Genomic DNA, 26,870 nt, shown 5'->3' with positions numbered 1-26,870 from the left:
GTTTATTCAACAGAAAGTTGCACTTGTCAAGCTTGTGAGGATCGGCTGCCATCCTACCAGCTAGTGGTTCCTTTCACTACCAGTGGGTTACTACAGAGGGACTCACCAGTAATACTGCACGTATTCCTAAGGCCTCCTCTCACCCTCTTTTCACTGGTTTTGCTGTTCCAAGTCTAGGTCAGTATCTAATAGTTGGTCCAGTGTCCATTTATTCTGGAAATCCTTACTAATACAAAGATGCACTCTCTTGCTCTCTCTGAAGACTGGAAGGGTTAGATGAGGTCTAGCACTTTGTCTGGATTTCCTGTGGTATCAGCTATCTCATTCCCTGGAGGAGATTAGGAGCTTCTTATACTTGTTTTAAACTGAGCACATCTAGCACGCACATCAGTCTCACAGTATCTGGAACTGCTGTTACAACACCTGGCTCAACGCACCTTGTCAGCCACACAACAGATTGAATCAACTGCAATGCTGAGTCCCTAAGTGTATTCAGGCTTTGGGGGCTGAGCAAGAGTCCAGACACTAAACCTGTCTTGGGGGTCAGTAAACAAATTATTGGGGAGCAGATCCTCCACCTAGCACTATTTTCTGAGGAGTGAAGCCCACAGAAATACTGCCTGTTCCTGGGGTCTAGACAGACTCTCAGAGTTTCACTTTCCTAGAGCTTTAGGAGAGAAGCAAACCTTCTAGTTTACATATTAACTTTTTAGGAACACAAATAATGTATGCAAGCAAACATATGCAAAAATGAGTAGATGTACGCACATAAGTTTTTTGGGGGGTTGTTTTTTTGTTGTTGTTTTTTTTTTTTAACTTTAATTGCAGTCCAAGGGCAAGTGTCTCCACTGAACTGTCCCTCTCTCTAGCCCCTTGACTCATTCCCCTCTTGGGCATCCTTAGTAATTCATATGTATTCAGCAGTGCTGGGATTTCCCTGTCTTAAGGATTTCCTCCTGCAGGCTGTTCCTCGGCAGTATAAGCTGATTGAGGTTTAAAATGATTCAAGAGGGTACATTCTCAGTCGCCTGTTAGGTCAGTTTCTGATTCACCCTATCTGATGATGGCAGTACCCTTGCCAGGTGACAACATTGCCAAACTAACTTGTGCACCGGTTTGACTTGATGGGAGGCAACTTATTGTTCAGAATGACTGCATTGCAATGGTATCACTAATTATCATTCCTAGCCCGGTGCCAGGTCCTCCTGGGAACGTTAGTCCAAGTCAGAGGGTGAAAGGCAGTAGGAATGCAAAGATCAGCCCTAAGATAAAATGGAATTTTCAGTCTAATAATACAAATATACAGGATCCATAACCCAGACACTGTCCTTAGATACTCCAAATCATCACGTCCGCTGTAGACACCAGCTGCCTCCAGCATCATGAAATATTACTCTGCTTACTCTCTTGTATGTCCTAAGTAATACACCTCACTTGCTACATGGTGCACTGCATATTCATACAAATACATGCAGATGTAATACATTACATGCATGTAATACAAATACAATGCAGAAAAGGATCCAACAAAATAAACATTCAGTGCCATGAAAGCAACTTACCCTCCAGTTATATAAAGAAGCACCTAGTAAGGGAGGAATGACTTATTTCTGTTACCCATGACTCTGCTACTTAAGGATATTATTTTAAATTTATGCATCTTCTCACCCAGCACACAGAAAAACAGAATTTTCTAGTTTACTCACCTTCAAATTATATATGAAATCTGAATTCTTCCCCTTCTTAATTAGAGTCTTATGAAAAATATTCTAAACAAAGATTTGGTTGTTCTCTTTGAGCAGTTGACTTCTCTGTCCATCCAGAACACCCAAAGCATCCAACAAGCACTTCACCCCAAATTAGGGGTTGTTTTCAAACATTTTACCTGGCCCCCTTTTCAGCAGCAGCCAGCCCCCTACGTATAGCTCTTTATTGGCTTATTGATGTTTGAACCAGGATTTACCTTGGTCTCACACACAGACCTTCTGTAATTTCATTGATTCCTCCTATGAAGGACTGCTATTTGAATGGGAACATCATAAAAAAATAATGCAACAGGAAATATGACCTGGTATAAGAAGACATCCTTCCAGCATTTCTAGTTTGTTGTTGTTTTGATTATTATTATCTTCCCCCTTTTGCTTGCACTTTAAAGAGGCCATCATTGCATCATTTCTCATCCTAACGTTTCAGACTGTTCTGCAGCCATTAGAAAATTTAAGTTCACTGTGGCACCGTGAGTTTGCAGCATCAAGTGTTGCAGTAACAACTATCATCACAATTTTATATTTGGTGAGGTGAACACAAATAGATTTTAAGTGACGTTCTGACAAGGAAGGGTAATCTATCTAAAACAAATCTGTAAATAATAGTCTTGTTGAAGCCATCTATGGGATGGGCACAGGTATGGGATATGCCCACTAAGTACGGGCATATTTCATTCACAAAGGTACAAATCTAGTTTTGGTTGTCGTTAATACATTTTGTACCCACTTTGGAGCCTCAGAAAGTCAAAGCAAAATTCAGCTCAAGTCAGCTTGTTTGGTCTGGCTGCTCATCAATATCATGCAAAATTAAGAGCCAAATACTGTGTTGGCTTAAATTAGGATAGCTCTGTCAAAGGAATGAGAGAGACAACAGTTTACACCAGCTGAGATGAGGAGTGCTCTGCAGGGCTGCACAGGAGCTGAGTCCTCCCAAAACAGGGACATGCTCACGTCTCCCTCAAGGGCCAGGAAGCCCAAGCAGCAAAGAAATTGGTCCATTAACATACTGAAGAGAAATATCAAAGCAGGGAGCATAGAAACAACCACTGGGTTTCCTGCGTTATAGAAATAGGGTTACCCATTACACTGCCACAAGTGTTGTGTTTGGAAGGATGCACTGTCTGAATCAAAATCTTGGCCAAAGAGGCAGACAAAATCTGTGACTAAAAGAGCTTACAAGTTAAGGCACAGACCATACAAAGATTTAAAATATGTTTAGTTAATGGGGCCTTCTCCGGGTGTATAAATTTAAGCACGTTCTTCCAGCTTTGTAGGACCAGACCCCCTGAAATTTCTCTCTGTGGGAGTTTTGTACAGAGACACAGTTTTTCCATCCTTTCTGTCCTTTCTTCTTATGGAGCATTTCCACATACATGAAACCTCCCACAGCTCTTGCTGAGGTAGGAAGCCTTCGGAAGGTATGCTGTAGGACTCAGTTTTTCTTTTGCAATGAGCAAGGCAAGCACGGTTAATGCACAAAAAGTAAACCCTTTCCCCCCCCAGGAACTAGAAGCTCCTTTTCTGACACTCCCAACTCTTCTTAGCAAGCACCAAGCATTAGTCATGAACATGAACTCCTCAACCCCCAGCCCAACCACAGCGCATTTAATGCTGCGTAGTGCAGCCCTTATTCATGTTAATAAGCACCTGCTAACTTGAGTAATCCCATTGATGTCACCAGTGTGAGCAAGAATTGCAAAATCTAGCTGTTTTTGAGTAGCACTGTGTGTTCTAGGATGTTTTTTTTACACAGGTGTAAATTTTACCCTTACAGATTACACCACCCATCTAATCATCCAGCTGAGCTCCAGGTTCCCTACCAAGGTCGCAGTGTCTTGTTCATCCCAGAGGCCTTGCAGTCCCTGAGCTTCTCTCTGCCTTCACAGGTGATTTCTGTGAATGCACAGCAGTAGCCTTAATAACAGCTCTCTCCTTAGCTTCAGCCAGGCTAGCCTTGTATCTCTTCTGAAATTACTAACAGCCAATTCTCCTCTATTATTAGAATCCCAGACCCCAGCAGAAACCAGGTGTGAAAGGAGGAAATAACATTTCCAGCCCAGATATAAAAACTGAATTCCTAAAATTCAAAGGATCACATGTGTGTAGTAATGCAAACCCTGAGAGGGTTTCAAACCTGTAGTTTGACTTTTCACTGAGATACCTCAGTGTAAGCATTCCTCTGAGTTATGAGCTGAACCAGTTCTCCCTCTTCAGCTGAGCCAGACTGCCCATATGTCAGAGTAGCATACAGCTGTGCAGTGACTTAACCGCCTGTGAGAGAGGCTGGCACTGATGTGGCTACATGGCTGGACATTTTGGGTGGGCCAAGGCCAGGCACCCCGACTACTACTGCAATTCCCCTGAGGGAGGCGGGTGACTTATTAAGCTGCCGTAACTTTCCTGATCAAACACAGTGAGAGGCTGCCTGAGCAGATAACCACTTGGTTAATAGCCTTTTTCTAAGTACAAAGTGTGGCAAGGGCAGTAGTTCAAGCTGTGCTTTAAGCACTGAGCTTCCCAGATGGAGGATGTGGGCAGGCCCTGGGAAGCTCTCATGCAGCCCCTAGAGCAGGGCACAGCGTAAAGCAGTTGTTTCGCAAGCTCTCTGAAGACCTTGCCCTCCACCAAGCAGAGCTGCACCTCCGAGGAGATATGCTAGGGCTCAGCCACATTACAGCCCTTGACTGTCCAAACACACCCACGCCGAAGGAGCCTGGCCACCTGGATCATGGGAGAGCCTGGTCTGGGGCCAAGGCATGCGGCAGGTCACCACATTCCCTTGTGCGGGTTCATTGTTTGCTCATTGTCTGGTATTCACAGCTGTATGAAAGCGATTGATTTATAGCACGACCTATTGACTTGTGTTTGTGCCTACCCCACTTGCATGGGGTGGATTGTGTCACTGTTCAAGGGTACATGACCACTTCTCTCTCCAGGAGAGGTTGTGTGCGACATTATTTCCTTGGAGACCAGGACTAGCTAGGCTTTGCCCAATAGAGAGCCCCGGAGAATCTGTCCTACCTATAGTAAGAAGAAATTGTGGGGGGGGGGGGGGAGAAGGGAGAGGGTCTTGCTAACTTAAACTCTGATGAAGTTCTTGATATCTTATGTGGTAAAGAGAGAGCAAAGGGTTGGAGGAGTTAGAGGAGAGATACAAAAGGAATAAGGTGAAACATGGGCTCTGGCAGAAAGAAAGTGATGTATAACGCTCAGGAGCCAAACTCTTAGAAACTTATGGGTGTCTGTGTTACAGCATGCATGTGCTGTGGGTGCATAGCACAGCCAGGGGTGCACAGACATATAGTTATGTGGTTGCAGAGAGCCCTTTACACACAGCAACTCAGCAGCCTGCAGGCAGAGAGCTGACAGCCCTGCTAATGGTGCAGAAATGCCCTCAGCCTGCCCATACCCTCTGCGGTTCACCGCTCTGGTCCTCCACAGTTTACCAGTTGCCTCGCTACCAGCAATCAAAGCTCTTGGCAGAAGGCGGTCCCAAATAGCTCCTCTCCCTATGTCAGCTGTCATTTTCTTGGCACTTGGGTTGGCTTGTGTATATACAGGCATAAGTATGCATGGAGATACGTGGAGGGTGTGGTTATGAAGCATCCATAGGGTTTCCTTTTATGCAAGGACACAGTTTTACCAGCCTGCTTTTACACAGGGCCTTGAGAACAAAATAAAGGTCACTCTGGTAGAGCAGAAGTAGTCCCGTACTGTACGCCTTGTACTCCTGCATGAGTTTATGGAAGGCAACTTTGGGAAGAACCAACAGATCTGGAATTCAAAGTTCATATAGACGCAGGTTAAGAAACACACTGGAACAAAAAGAGAAACAAGCAGCACTCAAAATCATGCTTTAATAGGTCACAAGAACGAAATAGCTTCTGTAAGGTATTAATTAGCTATATGAGCAGACTGAGTGGACCTATGCCATCTAACGGCTCTGAAGCAGACAATCCATACTGGAAAAAACTGTTCACTTATATGCACATGTAAATTTTTCACAATGAAGTGGAAAAATCAGAAATAACAATGTTGGCATCTGCCTGAGGACAGTTGCTACCTTCTTATAACCATTTTTTTTTGCATCTGGTTCCATTTATGACTCATACTTCCCAAACAAGCCATATGTTGCTGCAGAAGTCCTTTAACTTTGCTTGATTTGTATTGAGCTGTACCACTGGCGGTCAGCCAAGTAAATGTAATAAAACCACTTTTTCCATCAAAAATAAAAATGAAATCCCATTTGCAGTGAGATTTAATTAGCAGCCAGTAAGTCATTTAGGTGTTGAAAGCATGCACACTCATGTTTTGTTATAGCCTGATTTGCACCTTCAAACTCCATTGTAACATTTCATTCGTTATAATGCAGAAAGATTTCCTCTCCCCCCACATTCATTTCACTGCAGATTCTGTAGCATTTGAATTATGGTAAGTTTTTGGAAAATGTTACACCCTCTGAGCTCTTCTCTTTGGTTGTCACATTTTGCATCACCTATTTAGAACATTGTGACATTGATGATTTTAACACCCCGAATACCAAGCTGACAACAGTAATTTCTGCTGAAATAGGCAGTCTATCAAGAAACTTGTGTATAAAATCAGGATTTGGCATTCCATTAAAACACGCAGAATACAGATGACTAAATCATTGTCACAGCTGATGTTTCTGAAACTAACGGGACAAAGGGAGAAAAAGGAATCTGTCCTACCGATTTAAAATAGTCACGGACTTTGTTCCTCATTGTCCTTTTTAATTTAATGAACTTCTCAGGTAATGTGCATCTTGACAACACAGGTCTGGCTCCCATCTCATATTCCCTGGGAGAGGGTAACATTTGGCTCTGTCGATATTATTTTGACTACCTTAATTTTCAGAAAAACAGCAAACCCAATCATCAGAGGGTTTAGATTGTCCCCTTTCCTGGAAAATCAAGCTGCAGGAGCCAGGAAACTTTGCAAGTTCCAGGATACTGAATTTCCAAGTATTTCTCGGGAGCATGTGGGGGCACAGAAGAGCCGGAGCCTGTCCCCATGCCTCCCTGGCCACGGCTGGCCAAGCGCCCCGGTCCCTCTGCCCTGCACTGCTCGGCCCCCCTGGGCTGCCCCCAGGCAGCTCTGAGAGGAGCTCTTCTAGCGCTGGCCAAGGCGACGCACCGCCACAGGGTAGCAGCTAGAGAGCAAACCCAGCCAAAGTTAAGGCTGCTTAAAGCAGCATTAACGCTCCTTTGGATCTCTGCATGGAAATCCAGCGGGTTAGCGCAGGGCAATGCTCTAGACAGCGGCTGATCCTTTGCTCTCACAGCCTGGCAGCCGTCCAGCTCTGCAGAGAGCCGGCAAAAACGTTTCAAGGGATCCCGCAGAGCAGGGGCAGCACTGCGGGAGTGTTATTCCCCTCCGCTTCTTCCTGTTGCCTGTAATAATTGATGGAGCAGGCAGCAGGGCTCGATTTACAGCATTGCTCGACCCCCTCTGCCTCCCCACCCTGAGCTCTCCATCAGCTGGATCTGAACCTCTTCTGCTCACAGTAGGACCATAGGAAATACGGATGGAAAAAACTATTAGGCTATTTAGCTCATCTTCTGCCAGAGAACGACTGTTCCCTGCAGTACACTGTGCCTTTCCCCCCACCCCCGCCTTTTTTTTCAGTGTTAAAAGCCTCCTCTCTACTGAGTGTCCAAACAAAATTTCTGAAAGGTTTAAGATGAGTCCAAGATATCTCTGTGTACCAGTCCCACATTTAACTGTGAAAACATCATGAAGAAATGGAAAGGAAAATCTTTGTTACAAAAATACTCAAAGTCTCCACTTTATCACTTTCATTTTTCCTGGCAGCAAAATGGAACAGGCCATGAATGTTTGTCCCTTCTTTCATTCATTTGTTCTTTCCTTCTTTCTGGTTAAATATGGGTGTTGTGGAAGGAAGAAAGATTGTGGGAAATAACAAATGGAAATGAAGTGCCAGATGTCATTAAGTTAGTCATTAAGAAGTTTTTAAGGGCCAGATTTTCAAATGTGCTCAGCATCCAGCAGTCTCTGTGGAGAACAAGTGCTCATCTGACCACTTCATCTAAATCCCTAATTGAAGCAGGTCAGCTCTTCTGAAAAAATGCAGTTTGAAATATTCACCCTTTTGAACTAACCCTTTGGAGACTGTGAATATGTACATATATACTAAGAAAAACCATACAGGTCCTCCCCTACACCTTCATTTGCCTTGCAGTCTAGGAAATGGCACAGTTTAATGTACCCAGAGTATTCAAGACTTTCTCCTAAACATCAAGGGCATTTAAGGAGGAGGCTCCTTCCGCAGCCAGGAGCTGAGGCCCCCCAGTTCTCTGCCCCAAGGAACGTGGCAAAATGCCATCAGTGGAAAATGGATGGACTTCAGCGGAAAGCAGCAAAGACCTTCGCGTCTCAGGGAGCAGATGGGAAGAAAAGAGGTTGAAACGGCAAAGTGCCAAGTACTCTGACATCCCTGTAACTTTAGCAGCAAGATTTCTCATCACCTCATGGATACAAGCCTTCAGAGACTGAATCTCCTGCTGTTAAAATGAATGTGGAAACTCCATTAGTTTCTGTGGCATGGTGTCAGCCTCTTCGTATATTCTGGCAGTAAAGAGGGAACAGAAATGCTTGTCTCCAATATGGAATTTGATTTGCCTTCACTGGCTTTCTCCACCTTGTTGGGTGCTCATGGGGCTGTGTGTGCTGCCATATGTATTCACACTGACTGCTGTGCTTGGGACTAGTAATGCCAGTTAATAGCTGTCACTCATTGGTAAAGAATGTGAAAAGGCAGTTTATGTAGTAATATTGTTTTTGATTAAGCCTGCTGCTGATCAAGCTCCCCTCATCATGTCAGCTTCAAAATGAATATTCATATAATGCAGAAAAACAGCAAAACTCAGTGGAGCAGAAATTTGTACTCTTTTTCGAAAAATGTTTATTTTTTCTGCCAAAGCTCTCAGCAGCCTGCAGCCCAGCCTGTAAATAACCAGTCTTATGCAGGTTATTTGTACATTTGCATAGACTTCAGTGGTAACAGGTTTGCTAAGTTCCTTGGCTGCTTTAAAGCAGAAGTGCCCTGGCATCATTGGCATTACCTTGATGTGTTGGCTGAGGCTCTGGCCCGTAGCTCTGATGTGACTGGAGGGAGACATGATTTTACAACATACAGCAATGCAAAGTGCAACAGGAGCCACCTCTCTTTCTAAAAGCCTCAGGGAAAATGACACTAAGGCATCATGTGCAGCTGGTTGCCAGCGCAGAGAACCAGCAATCCTTAAATGCCAGTTTGTCCTGTATGCGGATTTCCTTGGTCCATGGTCGCTGCGGTGGTCTGCTCCCAATTGTAATCCAGCTCTGCCTTCACAGTAGTCCAGCTCAAGATTATCTTATATAAAAAGACAGAGATATTGATTTTTTGTTTAAATTCAGTCACATCTAATGTACATCTATAAAGCCCTACACATATGAACCATAGGTACAGGACATTTCTATACTCATGAATGAAAGAAACTCTTAAGAGGAATTTTCCTCTTCAAGCACAATCATTTGGAAAAAACTTACTTACACACAACAAATCAGCTTATTATAGCTCATGTAGGCATCACACAGGGACAAAAGCCAAGTATTTCACAGTGAAAGCTGTTTCCCACATTCCTGGTGCTATCAGTGGCTCCTAATCCAATTAAAAGCAAGTATATTAAAGATTGTGCAAACACACATGATGGATGCAACATATGCAAAGCCTCCAAGAATGATCTGAGAACAAGTCAAACTATCCAGAACTTTTAATTTTAAATTGAGCCTACAGCAAGCATATGTTCAGAACCCATGTTTAGTGTATGTATGTGATCTGTATATGAGAAAAGGGCACGGGGACATTGTCATAATAATAAACTCAATTAGTATATACACTGCTGATTTTTTTCATGCAGGCAATTTAACTCAAAAAAATCAGAAGAAAAGGTGCCTAGACTAAAATATATGATGTGCTGCACAGGTTTTGCACTAAATATCCTAGATTTACTTTAAGGGCATTCTTTAGAGAGTATTGATTGGGATTTTCAGAAGAGGCTAAATGACTTAAAATGATAAATCCCATTGACTTGTTCCACTGTGCAATTGAATAAATCAATGGGGCTTGTTCTCCCTGAGCTATTTAGGGTAAAAACCAATAAAGGATTCAGGAATTGCAGCACATCATAACTTTTTGGGGCTTGATCCTCAGGACAAAGTCCAAAACTGTAAGTCTGTCAGCCAGCCTCTCTCCACTGGACATGGGGAGACTCAGTCGCCTCAGAAAAGAGCTGAATACTAAGCAAGAAGCATGTTTAAAATCTTGTCCTCCCAGCTAGCCAGAAGGCTGCAGGCAGGGAATTGCATGAGCTCAGTCTCTGTCCTTCAAAGCTGCTGTCACACCAATCTACTGACTGGCCTTCCTGATGACAATCTCCCTGCCAAGCTGGGCAAATCACTATATACCCTTCTCCAAACAGCTGGTCTTCTGGCAGAGAGCAGGATACAGTCTTGCTGTGAAGAAATTTCTTGCTTCACAAGAGCAGAACTTCAACAGCAATAAGAAGATTCCTCTGCTCCTAGTGAGGTGAGTAGGACAGTCTCCCGGGAGGTTGGAGCTGTGGGTCTAGCAAGGGAGAGGTTTCAATCAGATTTTCTTTTAATAGCCAGGGAGGAGGTAATCTATAAGTTGGCGACAGCACTATCCGTAAGTGCAATTCAGCACAGAGCCCTATTTCATGATATGTTAGGTATTTTCAAATACCTACTCAGCTGGACAGGCACTCAGAGTGTTTGGGCCAATAAACATGTAGTTTCTGGCTCCCAGATTTTTTTGGGAGAGCAACAAACATGAAGTAGTTCTGAGTAGATGAGTTCAGTGCATGCACGAAAGCAGAACTCAAGGGAACAGCATTAAACGAGGAGGCACCTTGTAAGTTTAGGTGCCCCTGGGGTTAAACAGGAGCTGACTGCAGCATTCAGGGATTGAGATTTTTGTACTTAAGGAGCTTGACTCCATCTTGGTCCTGCCTTCTATGTCCTTTACTGGTGCTAATTCAAACTCACTGTTGGCAACGTGTCCTACAAAGGGAAAGTCCACATTAAGGTATTTAACGTGCTGTGTAGTTGCTACCCTTAGTCAGAATCCAAAGCTTCATAGCAGGGTTGTGCAGGCAGTTATATGAGACCAATATGCTCTCTGTTTTGCTGACGCAAATAAATCCTGAAGTGGCTCTTGTGACAGTATTCTGTGAGGATGGAATAAAGAGAGCTTGCCAGAGCATCTGTATTTCCCTTGTGCTTTACAGAAAAGACATATGGATCTTCATTGAAAAATTATAACCTCCTTGAACAATATAATGATAATTATATTCCTGACTTAGAAAGTCTATAGGATATTGCATATGAAAATCCTCATTAGGTTCTGAGGTTTTCTAGAGCGCCCTGTTAAATCTCTTATTTTCATTCCTTTTAAAAACACTGAACTTTTACAGAAGGAATCTCAGCATTTGCTCTTCCTGGTTCCATCCCCCTGCTCTGTTCAGAGGCTAGAACGTGACCAAATTCATTGACTGCTAGGGCTGAGAAGAGGATGGCGTATGAAATAGGCAGCTGATCACTGCCACCTGCAGCAGTACCAACCACGCTTGTGAGCTTGGCTTTGGGGAACAAAGAGTCAAATTGTCACAGCACTCCTGAAATTCCCATCAGACCTCTGTGCACCACTGTACCAAGTACTTCTGAAGAACTCCCATCCCACCACCCTTGGAAAGCCTTTCAATGAAAACAGCACAGCCAGTCGTTCTTGGACACAAACAGCTCCTGCTGGGAGCTGCGTAGTTGTGCTACTGCAGCACTGAGCCCAAGCCTGCAAGCCCTAGGCAAAGTGTGTTAGCTCAGTGCAGCAGTGCACAAACGCAACTGCAGCCCTTCCTTACCACGGATGGCTTGGAGCTGGCCAGCCCGGAGAGTGGGCAGAGTGCTCGTATAAGCATCCGCACCCGCTCCCGATGATAGCTTTTCCCATTATATCAGGTCTGAAAACTGCTCATGCTTGTGAAAATTTTGTCTGAAGTGGTTACCTTCCTCCTCCACACCCTCTTTTAAAGCATGAAAAGGTGGCCATAATCAATGCCTAGCACTCGTATGAGAGTGTGTTTTTTTCAAAGCACTGTATAAACATTAACTCATTAAAAAAATACAATTAAAATTATAAGTACCTGAAACCTCTTTAGGGTTGCTCCACTGTAACCCAAAAATATCACATGTAATTTCAGTGATGCTTGCTCAATGATTGATTATAAAAAAAATTGCCTCGGGGCTGAAAAGGTGGATGGTAAATTGCAGCTGCAAATTAATTAAAATAAGCAAACAAGCCAGCGGTAACTCCCATAGTAAGGGGGCTGCTTATAAAGGGAATGTTAATAGAACATTTACCATTGGGGGTTCACCTGGTTCCATTTAATAAAATATCTGTGATTACCCAATTAGCTGACCACTGTGCAGAACACTGTGTTCTTAATACAGCCATGCAACTAAGGAGGAGAAGTCAGAGGTTTTTATCAGATAAGGCTTATTTATTTCAAATATCTAATTGACTCCTCCTTTTTATGGATGCATGATCCAACAAGCCACTTGCCTCCAACTACATATACTGTTTCTCCTCTCTTCAGTCTGAGATGAGCCAGTTTTCTGGCATGCACCTATCTTGGCAAGGTTACCATAATGATCTGGAATAAAGGTAAGAACACTGCAATGGATATCAGAAACTAATCTTTAATGGTTATAAGTGGTCACAGTTCACCATGGTATTATGCTAGTCATATGCCACAGTGCTAGAATTATGACAACATACTGGCTGTGGTTCTGCCCGTACGTAGTACTATTGGAGAAATAAACTGGTTCATTTTGATAATATCTGATGAGGCCAAAATATGATCCACATTTTTAGCTGCTGCTCACATTCGTAAGGTCCCTCCTTGTGCACTAAAGCAGCACTTGTGAATAAAAGGTTCCAGTAATATATTGGGATGCCAATAAACTTGGAAAATTCAAAGAACACATGAAAACTAGACACCTGATGCATGTAACTGTATATTTATTTCTTTTTAAAGAACACTCCTTAAATGTATCGTAAGTCAATATACAAACTTGGTTTCACAGAATTATAATCCACTAAATAGCACAAAATATAATCCAGATTGTTGGTTTCTTTCATCTGTGTGTGTGTGTGTGTGTGTGTGTGTGTGTGTGTATGTGCATGGATGTGTGAGTGTGTGTGTGAGAGCACACATGGGCGCACGCATGCTGGCGGTGGCAGTGGTAACCCACCACGCACGTTTGAATACAAGCCCGGGCTCCTCCTGACTGTCCTCTCGCAGATCAAACCTGACACGGCTGGATGCCCTGTCCTGGAAGACTGCTACTCCTGCTCCTTGGGGTCGGCCGCGGCTGTGATGCCGCCCAGCCACAAGGGTCACACTCCTCACCCCGTGGGGCAGGCAGCCTCCCCGAAAGCTGTCACAGCCATCACAGCGGGGAGTGACCGGCTGGTGGTGGTGAAGTGCAAGGAAACATCTTTCTTTCCCTCCAACACCTTCCTCGCGCTCCCGGGTACCTCTGATCGCTAAGCGCTACAGCGGCAGTGGCTCCGGGGCGCTGCACGGTGCCGCGCGTCCAGCCCCTGGGGCCAGCCGCTCAGCCAGCCCGGGGCGGCCACACAGCTTCACCGCCTGGTTTCTAAAGACATCGGTACGGGTTGGCCCGGGGCCTGCCTGCTTCCACTGCAGTCAGTGGCACACCTTAGCTCAGCTCCTGCGCAGCAGCACAAACCTCTCGTGTCCAAATGAGTTACACAGAACGGTACCAGTGATGCACTTGCACATATTTACACGGGGTGGAATGTTTTCCCATAGTTTTTAAAGGAGTATGTAGATCAACATGTTCACATAAGACCAAATACTTTTAATATATTTATAACTGTTTTATAAAGCTTTGAAAAAACTCACAATAGCACATTGTTTTACTTTAATGCTTTACGGTACTATCAGTTTAAAATCACAATCAGCACTTAAGTTATAGTCAATCCAGCAAACAAGAGACAAAAAAAAATTACAAGAGTTAAGAACTGACTGATACATCCTTTATCTTTTTTTTTAACTAATGCATAAGTGCAGAATAAGATAAGATACTCTAGTTTAAATATCTTGTTTTACAATATACATTTTGTTCTAATTACGCAACAGTAAATCCCATGCTTCACATAGAAAAGCAATCCACAACATTAAGAAAAAAATTTACAATTTATGAAACAAAGTAAATAAATATTAGTATTACAGAATCAGAGCTGTACATAAAAGCTGTTCAGTTTTAATCATATAAAAATATGTTTTAGTGCAACCTCACATATATTGATGCTGTTTTGCTTTACATCATTTAGATCCAAGTGTCCAAAAAAGGAAAGAAATTACATTTATTACAAAGCAGATACACAAATTCTAAAATATGTACAAATTACTGCTAAAAAAACGCTTATAAGAATATAAGCAAAGTAAAGAAAAGGCACAAACATCTGTACAATTTAAAAGTACCAGACCCAAAAAGAATTTCAAATTTAGTTTTGGTCAGGCTCATGATGACTTGTTATTTTATCTAATTCTTTTGATATAACAAAAGTATATATAATAGCAAACTACTGTAACTTAGAACAGGCATGCTGTAAAGTTGAATACTTCTTCTATCTCTAGAAAAAAAAAGTGGGGTAAATGTATGGATAAAAGTCTCCATGCATCTCAGATCAATGTGGCTTGCTCTTCTCAGATGACGGATCATTTCTTTCCTGTGTGCTTGATGGGGATTCGTTCCTGCTGTGAAAGCCCAACTGTCTGACATCCACAAAGCTCTTGCTGTAAAAGGTGGAATGGGCTAACGCAGTCTGTGATGTACCAAAACTGTCCTGTTCACCACCGTGCAAGTCAGGATGGGTGGCTGAGGCACAGGTCTGGCCTGGCTCAGATCCACTAAAGTGTTTAATGCTAAAATGTGCACTTTCTAAGGGTTTCTGGTGAGGCTCAGAAGGCCTCTGTGGCTGCTCCGCCCCATGCAGAACGGCTTCTTCTGTGGCGATTCGCAGAGAGGCTATGGCTTTTGTACAAGTCTGTATGTTCTCCTCCTGCTCCCTCTCTGTGGCTATTACACTGTCCTCTGAAGTGCTTTGTTTCAGCAGTAGTAACGGAGAGGAGGAGACGCTGGATGGAACAGCAGGGTGCAAGCTGTGCAGAGAGGTACGTTTCTCGTGGTGCTTAGAAATACTATACGATTCTTTTGTCAGGGTTTCTGCAGTTCCTCTTTGCTTCTCCTCAGAGCCCTCCCTCTGCAGGGCCAAAGTGGATGGAGGATGTAAACCTGAAAGGGCCACAGGTACTGAATGGACCATTTGGATACCTCCGATAGGCATCATGGGGATGGGTGCTCGGATTTGCTGCTGGGAGTGCAGTGGAAGATGACTGAAGACGTAGTCATTCGCACCTTCAGGGAACAGGCTAGACCCATGATGGTCCATAGTTCCTTTTTCTCCATACACGTTGAAGTAAGGCCCCTGAGACAACCCCCTTCTCTGTAACCAGAAAAACAAAAGAAATGTCATCAGTGCTACTAGTAAAATTCTTGTGAAGCGTCCAAACCACCTATCTGCTTTCAAGCTACATGTGTAAAACAAACTTCTATTCATACAGCACCTTTCAACCAGACAGATCCCAAAGCATTTGGAAAACTCCACTAATTGCTTCTCCAAACAACATAGGAGGTTTTGCTTAGCTCAGCCCTGCAGGGCTCATGCCTCTGAGGTGAAATGCAGCAGCTATTTAAGAGTGTTCAGCAATACAATGCAACAATTTAGGTCAGGAAGTGAAGAGTATTATATTTCAACTGAAATGGCAGGGAGAATTTTTGGTAGATAAAGTTTCATTCCCCAGGAGAAATCTGGCCAGGACATCTGTCTTACCCTCTATTTTGGCAAACTGGGCAAACTGTGCTGGTATTGGCAGTCTGCACGGGGCATCAAGTCTTTGTTGCCAAGAAATATACATCTTAATGCTCCTTTTTTGCCACCAGTGGTTGGCAGTATGAGAAAAATCTGTAAGTATTTTTGCCTGTTGAAAGATCCCACTCTGAAGCCCCAGAGAAGGCACTTCCTCCCCCTGTCCCCCACCATGAGCTTTACCCATCCACCTCCTTGACAAAAGGGGACTAACATTTCCATGCAAGTTCAAATGCCTCTATGCAAAGAAGGTTCTGATTTTTATAGTCATTAAAACAATGGAGCACCACTACAGAGCACCACTCTGGCCTATCCATAGTGTAAACAACAAATATTAACAAAAACCCAGGGATTAACTGTGAGTGACAGTGATGATTCTGTACTACGGACACACACTCACTCATAAAGGGATTGAGAAAAATGAGAGATTTTATAACGGCTAATATGAAACAATCTCACAATATCGACTTTCTCAGTGTCTTCCCATTAGTTCCTGCCTTGGAAGAATGAAAAGCTCCATCTCTGCTCTGTATTAGCTATGTCTTTGGGTTTCTCCTTTTTTCATTCTTAACTTTTTAAATTTGTTTTCCATCTGATGACAAAGAATCATTTACTGTTGACCAGAGAACTAACAATGACAGAAGTGCAGGATGACATTTTCATAATGGCATGTGGGATTTGGCCACACAACTCTCAGGGATTCCCACAGGAAAACAAATGAACAAAAATGCTCATCTCTGCTCTGAAATTTGACCAAACACCTATCAATTGCTCAAGAGCTGTATTGCTACTACCCACAGTCTTGGTGTGGCAGCCTGAGGACTGTGCTGCTAAATGCCAATGCATTAAAGCAGCAGCATTTCATTGCTGGAAAGTCCTCCCTCTCAAGGCATTAAAAAACCTCTTGATCCCGTACTGGGGAATTGGTTTAGGGGGCAATTAAAGACTCAGTTTCTGTGCTACCCAGGGGCTGAATCTCACAGTGCTCAGATGCTTTGTCCTGCTCAATATAAATCGATGTTAAGACAGGCAGGGTGACCCATAATCATCAGACTCAAAGAGATGAGATGTTATAGAAGATGTTACATTCAGAGAATATCCTATGTTGGGATTTTTCCTATACAGAAGGTGAGACACTTAAGTTTCATAAAAGAGAAACCATCATAAGAAAGCACAGCGACAGCACATTATCTTGCTGAATGGGTAAAAGCTTATGGAATAAACTGAAGTTGCCAAGCCACAAGGCATGGTTCACCGTCAATCCTTGCTGTTGCTAACCTCACCTCTGCACAGTTGCTTGCTCCATTTTTTTTTTTTTTTTTTTTACGTCTTTGGTCTGTCAACCTGTTTCTCAGTCCTACTGTCCCCTTGACTGTTTCCTAAGCCATGATGCATCTTATGTGCATCTATGTGCCATCATTGTATCCAGTGTGAACTTGGGTTCAGGAAACAGAGCAAAGGCAACAAAAAAAAGGAGGAAAACTTAGAAGAATGAACTTCGTCACACATAAATCTCTATTTGAGAAAGATGCTGGCTTCATGTTGTACCCTGCCACAGTTTCAAAAGGGGATAGAGCAACAGTCTGTCCTTGTAGGACAGAGGTGGCTAACATGAGAGAAACTGCTACACACTTGAAGATCAGCAGTATCATCAAATATATCTCATAAGCTCAATTTTTGCATATACAGTGGCAGTGTGTGCTTGTCCACTGGATCCCTTCCAAACTTAGCTGAACACATATTGGATTATCTTTCTGTAGCTCTGGCAGGTAAGTTTTGAAAGGGCCAACATAGTTATAGGCATTAATAATTGTTCATACCTTTTACCCTGGTTTTATTTCCTTTACAAATATCTAACATTTTAATCCCTACAAACAGACAAACACATATATATATATACAGGGGAAGAGACTGAATATTAGAGGATATCTCTTAACGTACATCCTAAAAATCCAAAGCGTTTATTCTGTTTGACAGTATTAGATCCCAACACTGACAACAATACAGTATCTTCTTTCTGTACAGCCAGAATGGATTGCTATCCATGCAATTTAGCAATATTTCCCTCCAATTCCAGATGACATGCAATTTTCCACACAACAATATTCTATAGGAGGTCTTCACTAAATTCTGTGACCTGTTCATAAAGATAGACTTCCACACCATATCCCTGTACACAGCTATATCCAACTTCATGCAACTCCTAGGTATCTGAGAGACAAAATACGGTTTGCCCTCCATCTCGTACATTAGCAAAAAGAGGCTATAGGGGATTAAGAGGAAGATCAAATTTCAAAAAGTCAGACAACCATCATAGAACATCCTCCCAGCAGCTCCAGGTCCCCTCAGATCACAGCTTGCAACAAAATGGCAAGCAAGAAACAATCTCTTTGATTGCCACATCTCAATGTACTTGGGGCTTTTTCAAGTTAAAAAACAGAAAATGTTGAACTCCCTTGGGAAATTCAATGATAGAGCACATTACAGATGTGCTTGGTAACAAAAATGTTGCATAATAAAGTAAACACAAATCCTTGCGGACTTCAGTTTCACGATCAGCTCAATCTGCAGTCCTATCAGGAATGCACTATAGCGGACCACATACACCAGTGGACCTATTTATCGTTTACATGAACATTAGAAGTTGTATGCTGACCCTCTGTACAGAAATGCATTTCATTCAAGATGATAAAACATTCAGTATTTGGGGAGGTACTTCATATCAGTATGTCAAAGGACCTTAAGTCCTATTGACTTTCAAGTGGATTTAGAGGTGCCTGCTTCAGTCCTTCGGAATATATCGAGATGCTTTGGACTTCAAAATGAATGACAGGTACAACAAAACAGAATCACAAGCAGGTTCTAGGTAAATTCTACACTGATAAAGTGAACTGCTAGTCCTTCCTATTTCCTATTCCCTATTCCCTAGGGAATTATTCCCTAGTCTCAGTAACTGCTTGTGAAAACTCTGGCAGAGAGCCTGTGTCACAGTCAGTGAGGGGGAGACCCAAACCAAAACAAAAACCTCAAACTTCATTTCCCCCTAGAAATTAAAAAAGTTGCCAGGGACAAATATGTACTGCCCACAGCAATATATATTCACAGTGTACTTGTAGTTAGTCCTGGGAAGTGAAGAAGAGGCAAAAGTTCTGGTCCACATTAGGAAGCAATGGGCTGCACTAGGAGTGGAAAAGAGCAGGAATAGAGTGAAACAGTTGATGCTAGATCTGATGTTCACAGTATATGTGTTGTGGGGTGGGAGGGGAAGGTTACTTTGGACTAACCCTGTAGTCTCTTCTCATTGACTTTAAAGCCCACTCAGTTTAAATGTACCTAGTGCACTCCTGAAGCATGTTTTCTGGTTTAATTTCATCTGAAAGCAATCCAGGTCACTTACTCCAAGGCTGCTGCAATGTGACAGTAAAGACATTCACTTACAAAGCACATTCCTCATCCAAACTAAAATGCTAATGCAGATGCACCCAAGCAGAACAAAAACAGCCTTCCCATCTCTCCTCCTTTCTTCTCTCAGGACTGGTACAAAATGATAGGGGAGAAGAATCAAAGCTCTTTGATAACGGCACCAGCTCCTCAGAAAGGAAAGAAACCCCTGGCACTGGCAGAAGAGAAGATCCTGATTGAATAGAGAAATACAGATATGTCTTTAAATTTAAAGACAGCCATTTAACTTGCCAAAGCTAAATGTGCACCAGCATCAACCAGAGTCTTGGGTTACTTTGGAGAGAGTATCTTGTTGCAAGAGTGTATCTTGCTATTAACAGCCAAAGGAAAAAAATTATTTTTTTCTTTGTTTCTTTAGGAAGTGGAAAACAGCATGGGAAAAATAACTATTTTTGTAGGTCATATGAAGACAATTTCATTTGCTTTCTATACGGTGCTTTCAATGCCAGAGCACTGCACAAGCTGTTTGCACAGGACCACTAAAGTGCATGAACATTCAGGGTCAAGAAACAAAGGGGAACCCGATCAACACTGGCCAAAGAGAATAGAGCAAATATATCATTTTCAGTGGAGAACAAAGAAGACTGGCCTCTTCTTTTGGTACTTTCAGGCACCAGAAGCACAAAAGTACTCATTCCTCCAAGGACTGGGAACCCAATGCAGTTCACAAAGAGGAAGTAGGATTGTAAACTGGAATCTGCATCACTGATGCAGTTGCTAATTATGTTGTGATTTGCTGGATTCACTTTTCTGAAAGTGAAAAACAGCCTTCATTCTTTTTGCTCCTCTAACGGTTTTCATTTAGAGTAAGCTCAGGTGTTATTTGTCATCGCACACACTGACTGTAATAACTTGTGTTTCATCAAAGTTTAACTTCCGTTTGGCTAAAGTATGTTTTCCAGAAAAGCATGAAGAGGTGCAGGATCTATCTTTCCCTCCTTGCGGTAGTTCATTGTGATGGGCAACCATCCTCACATCTTATTCCCTCATTTAGATTTGCCTGGGTGCTCCTTCCAGAGATGCTTGTGTTCAGGTCCCAGTGACTGACCAACCATAATCATGTCTACACTTCTATCTAACAACACTCAAGGTGCCACTGAGTTAGTGATGCCCTTCACAGGACAAACGATCTTTTACATCGTTTTTTTAACTGCATGAGGCTTGATCCTACCTCAAAAATAAGCTAAGTGTTACAAGCCCATCTGGTAAGGTGAAGAGCACTTTCCAAAAAAAAGAACTAAGGGTGCTAAAAGAGTCCTTATAATGTGCTAAATGCCTTGCTGGAAGGCGTGCATAACACACAAGACAAACCATACAGCAAGAACTGTCAGATCGCCAAGGGTGACTCTTACTTACCCTTTTGCCAGTAGCATCACTCATCCAAAATCTCTATTACAGGAGCCCAGTGGAAGTGTCTCTCATGGGATATTAGGGACTTGGGTTCTCTCTACAGTGTCAGCTGTAGTGTCTCATAAAATTGATACAAAGTTATCGTGACTACTAAACTAGTGGCTATTTTTCCTTTCCTTGTGCTTCCTTACTTTGTCAATACAACTAGTGGCTGGATTTTTATCCTCTCTGTTATGCAGTGATCATGTCATTTCCAGGAGCTCTCTGGTGATGTGCCCTCCCAAGCCTCCCTTCCCCAGCCCAGTTGCACAAACTCATCTACAGCTCTGGAAATGCTACTTCTATGAGCTCAGGGTTCAATTCTCCTCCTCTACAGAGAAGAGCTATAATTATACGAAGAGCAAAAAAGACTGAGGATGGAAAAGAGGGGAGGACAGCCCTCTCAGGAGGAAGGAGGGGAGGTAGGAGCCCTGTCAGAGTACTCTGACAGAAAGGAAGCCTGTTACAGCTTGCCCAGACTGAATCAACACATATGGGTTAATGAGGCAGGCAGTGAGACAGCAGCAGCATCAAATGTAGCTAGGGGAAGCATACTAAATAAATAAATAAATGCATTAATTGTGAGGCAATTCCTTAACTCTAAAGACTAAATTTATTTGAGGAAAGAGTGCTTTGTGATTGTTAGGGGTTGTGAAACGTGCCAAGTCGGCAGTTTCTGGGAGCTTATTTACAGAAAGGGAACAGCACAGACGGCAGCTGTGCAAGTTTTGCATATTTCCATTTCCACTCAGACGGTTGTGTCCCTGCTGAAACAGCCAGTTGTGATGGTGCTTTCTGAGGGGCAGACAGCTGTCTACTCCCATCACACGATATCATCCTTTAAGCTCCAGTTGCAGATCCTGATCTAGATGGGCACCCTGCTTTTCAAAGGGGTTCTGTTTATTTTAGTGTTTTCATTCCATTAACCAGTATTTCAGTGATGCACTCTGTACTGCAGTATCAGGACCTTATGCCCTGCTCTGGGCTCAATCCCATCTGACAGTCTGGAAGGTAAAAGGTTTTACAGTGCAGTAACAAGCCCACATGCCATGTAAGCTTCCTGGGCCATTTTAAAATAATGACAGGGGCAGTTAATGTAGGCCAGCCTAATTTCATTGAAGTTAATGGAGCTACTCTGATTTTCACCAAGTGAAGATTTGACCCTTAGGCTTACTACATTACATCTAACTGAATCAAAGTCCTGACCTGGTCCGTATCTATTCTAAATTTCTTGTATTCTTTCCAAGAAGTCCTGCTGAAGTTTAAAGCTTATGATTTCTTCTACAAAGCTATAAAGATTTTTTTTTTAAATATTATGTGCAGATTAGATAAGAGCAATGGCTTTGACAACAGGAGTGAAAATACTCTTTCATACTTACTGAATGCCCCAATGGAATAGATTCTGACTGTAAATATTGACCCATGGACAATGCTGGATTATGGTATAAGCCTCTCCTGGGAGACGCTGCTCTAACTGAGGCCATATATCTCCTCTCTCGCCTAGGAGACAAATCTCTTCTAACAGACGCATCTTTCCCTGGTGACATTGGTCTCCTTGGTGATAGGTGACGTCTAGGTGAAACATCCCGTCTTGGTGATAACTCTCTCCTCAGCACAGCCTCCTTCCGTGGAGAAAGGTGTCGCATGGGTGAAATATCTCTTCGGGGTGACAGATGCCTTCGGGGTGACAAATCCCCTTTTGGCATTAAATACCTCTTTGGTGAATTATCTCTATATGGTGAAGAATCATAGCTGGGTGATGAGTGTCGACTGGAAGGTGAGAGGTCCCTAGGAGACGAACTGGGGTCTAATGAAAGCATGTAATCCTCATCCATGCCACTAGGTATGTCTAACCTGTCTTTATCGGGCTCTGAATCAGTACTCTTACTCTGGAAAAACCTCTGATATTCTGTCATCTGTGAGTCTTCACATGAGTCGCTTGGTGTTATAAGCTGAGTAACCTGAATGCTAGGTAAGGTGACCAAGTAACTGATCAGGGAGGAGTGTCCCATGGAGAGGGAGCCCTCAGGGGAAGCCCCCTGTGACGCCCCAGCCGAGTTCACCGACAGCGAGGAGAACCGAGGGGGCTGCGGGCTGGTGCTTCTTGATCTTGTTTTTGGTGTTGAGTCTCCCTGAGTATCATCAAAATCATCCTCATCTTCATCATCGTCGTCATTATCATCGCCATCCTCACCATCTGACTCCTCTGCATCAGAAAACTGATGCTCTGCTGATATGCCTGCCAAGTTGTTACTCTTCTCTGCCTCCTGGTGCACGTCTTCCATGTTTTCTGAAATAACCACAGCAAGTCAAAATGGTGAGCAAACACAACACTTTTTAGGCCTGATGCCACACTCGTCCCTACCCAGAACGTCTGTTGCTATGTCTGGATGCTCTTCATGGGGAATGGCTGAATACAGCCATTCTTAACAGTCTCAAACTGTAATTTTTCATAACAATATTCTCAAACTTTATACTCAAATTCATTCCTGTGGAAAAGGAAGTATACAATGCAAATTTACCCTACCCACTATGCCCTTTCAACTTCTCTGAATGATGTCAACTCTCACATTTAAATAGAAAAGATTTGGAACTTTGTATGAGACAGATGACAAATAACAGGTCACATTTTTATTTCTAGTTCCTCCTCATGTACTGTAATAAAAAATATAAGGCAGACAAATAGATCTGATCCACTTTTTATACTTCCTGTTTGTTAAAAAGATGTTTCTTAATTAAAAAATGCCCTAAATATTCCTAATACATAATCCCATGTCAGACACTGTGCTAAAGTGCAATGAGTTATTTGCATACTCCAGAGGCCATTCCAACTAAATTAAATCATTCCGACATACCTGCTTCTTCAGTTTCAGCATCATCTACAGATGTCATTGATACTCCAAGCTCCAGGCATTTTTTCATGTGTGCTTTAGACTTCATATGTTTTGTCAGATTTCCTGTGGATCAGAGATGGGTCTCATTAACTGACAACAGCAAAGAGCACTTTCCAAGTCAGTTTTTGGTGTATCTTAACTCTCTTATCCTGCAAACAGGGTTTTTAGCTTTAAAAAAAAAGCAGACAGGACTGACTCATCCATCCCATTGCCCTCAGAGCCTGTTTTAATGAGAGTGGGATTTCATATCTTCAAAAAAATGTCCAAATAAACTTATACTCAGGGCCTGAGAGGTATATAGGCATCTCTCCAATTTTCCAGATGACATTTAGGTGCCCCAGCAATCTCAAAAACTTGCGGTTGAATGTTATCTATCCCTGGGCTCAGTGTTTGTCTGTGATATGTACAAACAGCCTGGGCATCAAAGTAACTCCAATGCACACCAACCGTTCAGGGCTCATAGTCCTGCTTTCACAGTGCCACTCTCAAGCTAAGTAGTTTCCCATCTAGTTCACATGTAGGCTCCAAACCTTCAGTGTGTTTGAAGCATTTTGAAGCAAATGTAAGCCATAAAGAAGACACTTAGTGGAGATTTCTCTATGTGAGTTTATTGTCTAACTGTAATCTCTGAACTGAGAGTAGCTGTATTTACGGCATTCACCTGGGATGTGGGAAACCCAGGTTCAGCTCCCTGCTTTGGAGTACGGATCTGAGCCAGACACAGCAGGGATTTGAAATCAGATCTTCATCCCTGAGGGAGCAATTTAACACTAGACTATTGACTTTCTGGAGTGTTGCTTATGGTCTGTTTTTTCACAGATAAGAAAACTGGGTTGAGACTAGCCCCCAGAGACATTTCACGGCAAAGAATCTTGAGCAGAAAGAGCACAAGCTAGAGAAACAAGAGTATCACTCTAATCCATTAGTCACTTAAGTCACATCTGCAGCATCCAACAAGAAAAGCATGGTGCAGGCAAACCCAACCTACTACTGTGAGGTGGCACTTCTTAGCTCAAGCACAGTGCTGTGTGGATGTACCTATGTTGCTTTTGGGACCCAAATCAGTATCTCCAGATGGTATATATGTCACATGCAGTCTGGGTGCAGGAACACCGTACTGCTCTATTGGGCAGTGGAGTTGTGTTTAGAAGCCCTCAAAGCTCCTTTCCTCCTAGCTAGTTCAAAGGACTCCCTTCTCAGTCTCAAAAGAGCTCCTTATTAGGTGTGCCTGTGTCATTTTCTGTGCACTGCATGAAAAGTCTAACTCAGCCACTGATGTCTCTGGATGGCTAAATGCTCAAGGTGGATAATGAAACCAAAGTACCTTTGAAGATCTGGCCCCTGCTGTTCTCAGCAAAATAGCAACAATAATTATGAGGCTGACAACTGCCCTTGAACAGTAACACATCAGTTAAACAGTTCTTGGTACTTTGAAGGCTAACTTAGTTCCTTCCTACTCATCCCCCTCTTGTGCAATAGCACACCACCCTGTTTCTTCTTCTCTGCCAGAAATGCCAGCCTCAGCTAGCGATTTCACATTTATTTCCATGCCATCTCTTCTGCCTGGAATGTCCTCTTTGAACACAGCTGCAAAACCACAATCCTCCTTCAAGTCTCTCCTCAAGATCCATTTCTCCTGCAGTGTCAAATGTAAACAGTGATCTGAGAACTGTTCACCAGATGGTCCTTTGGGATTACAGTGAGTAGCTCCTTGTCTTTGTCTCTACACCCCCATGAAGGTTCTCATCTTAAATTAGGTTGATGGGTCTACTACCATCCATCAGCTATTCCCATCTTTGGCAGAGGAAAAAGTGCTGGCGTCATGGAAACTATTACAATCCTCAATCCTCAAAACAGCCATGAAGCTTCACTGAGATCTCAGGAGAAATTTCCTCTAACTTCCCCCCTCCCCCTTCAAGTAAATTCACGGCACTGGGACCAGAATCCATTTCTTTTGTCTGTCAAAGCCAAGCTAAGAAACTGAGAGGATTAGGCTCATTTGGGTTATACTACAAAAAATTGCTACCAAAGAAAAGGTTTTTTTTTTCTTTTAAGGATATAGTTGCAAGGCAAATCCTAATTCCAAAGAATATCATTAACTGTGGCCTCAGGGTGACAAATGGAAGCTTTTTTCAGTGCTGATAAATACATGTGAACACAAGCTATCAGATCTCTATTCATAATTAATGCCACAGTGGATGGAGTGGCCCATCTGGGAGACATACATTATTTATAAACTTGAAACTGACCCACTGTAAAGCCCGTGAAGGCATGTTTTCCTCTGCAGCTGATGCTCTGCTTCTACATTATGTCATAACAAGTATACTCTCCCTGTAGCATTTGAGTATCGTTGCAATTAAAGTTTGCACCGTGTAACAATTTTGGCAGAAAGTATTATTTGTAAGGGCAATTCTTACACCACTACATTTTCTTTGCAGACAGATGGACCAGCCAAGAGCCTATAGCTCTTAATGAAGCTTTCCAAGGAGACTCAGAGTCTCACATAATCTCTGGATCAATTAAATTCAAGAAAAAAATCTCTCTCATGGAGTCCTGCATCCATAAACACAATAATTTTGTTTTGAGGAAAATTTTTTTCTCCATGATTGAAAAGAATGATTGGGTCCTAGATGGCAAAATAGCTCTAGATTTGTTTGGGAAGGTCAAGAGTTCACAAAAAGGGTCAAGTACCTTTAGTTTTGAAGGCAAAATTGCACAACTTGCATACATAAGGCCGGACATCGGTATGAGTGCGGATATGTTTTTTGAGCATGCTTGGCTTTTTGCAACGAATTCCACATTCTTCACAAATGTACTTTCCTCGGCCACGGCCTCTGACATAGACATAATCCTCATTTGATTTATACCTATTGGAAGAGAGCAAGCATTTAAATCATATGGCCAGTAAGTCATATATACGCATAAAAAAGATCTCTATACATCTGCTCATGATCCCAATCCTGTATATATCTCATCATAAAACTTCCACAGAAGTCCATGGAAACTGCTGAATTTTCAGGCTGGAACTCACAAAGTATTTGCCTTTCAGAGAATGCAGTAGTTTGAATGTGTTTGCATATGTTAGTTATTTTTTAACATTAGACCAAAGGGCTGCAATATGGGGATAATCTGCCAAGAAACAGATTAGCTACTGTTCATATAGACAAGCACAACTCCAAATATGACTCTACAGGTTGGATTAAATTCATCTAACTAAAGTCTTGCACAATGCAGACATCTACCATCATTGAAAACAGAGGCTGTTTTGTGGCATGATTCATCTGAACTATTTTAGCA

General features: G+C 42.6%; 1 protein-coding gene across 6 annotated transcripts in view; it reads right to left on the bottom strand.

The window, feature by feature from the left end:
- Positions 1-13,760: 13,760 nt before the first annotated feature.
- Positions 13,761-26,870, bottom strand: part of HIVEP2 (HIVEP zinc finger 2) — a 149,368-nt gene continuing 136,258 nt past the window's right edge. For all 6 annotated transcript variants that reach the window (XM_067293630.1, XM_067293633.1, XM_067293631.1 and 3 more), the window contains 4 exons: positions 26,265-26,440; positions 23,535-23,636; positions 22,059-22,969; positions 13,761-15,405 (listed from right to left, as the gene is read on the bottom strand). In XM_067293630.1, the coding sequence (XP_067149731.1) occupies positions 14,587-15,405; positions 22,059-22,969; positions 23,535-23,636; positions 26,265-26,440 (2,008 nt within the window). In that variant the 3' untranslated portion in view covers positions 13,761-14,586. The remainder of the gene's footprint in view (positions 15,406-22,058; positions 22,970-23,534; positions 23,637-26,264; positions 26,441-26,870) is intronic.

This window comes from Apteryx mantelli, chromosome 3 (genome assembly GCF_036417845.1).
Source record: "Apteryx mantelli isolate bAptMan1 chromosome 3, bAptMan1.hap1, whole genome shotgun sequence".
NCBI classification, from domain to species: Eukaryota; Metazoa; Chordata; class Aves; order Apterygiformes; family Apterygidae; genus Apteryx; species Apteryx mantelli.
This window is presented reverse-complemented; position numbering and strand designations above follow the sequence as displayed.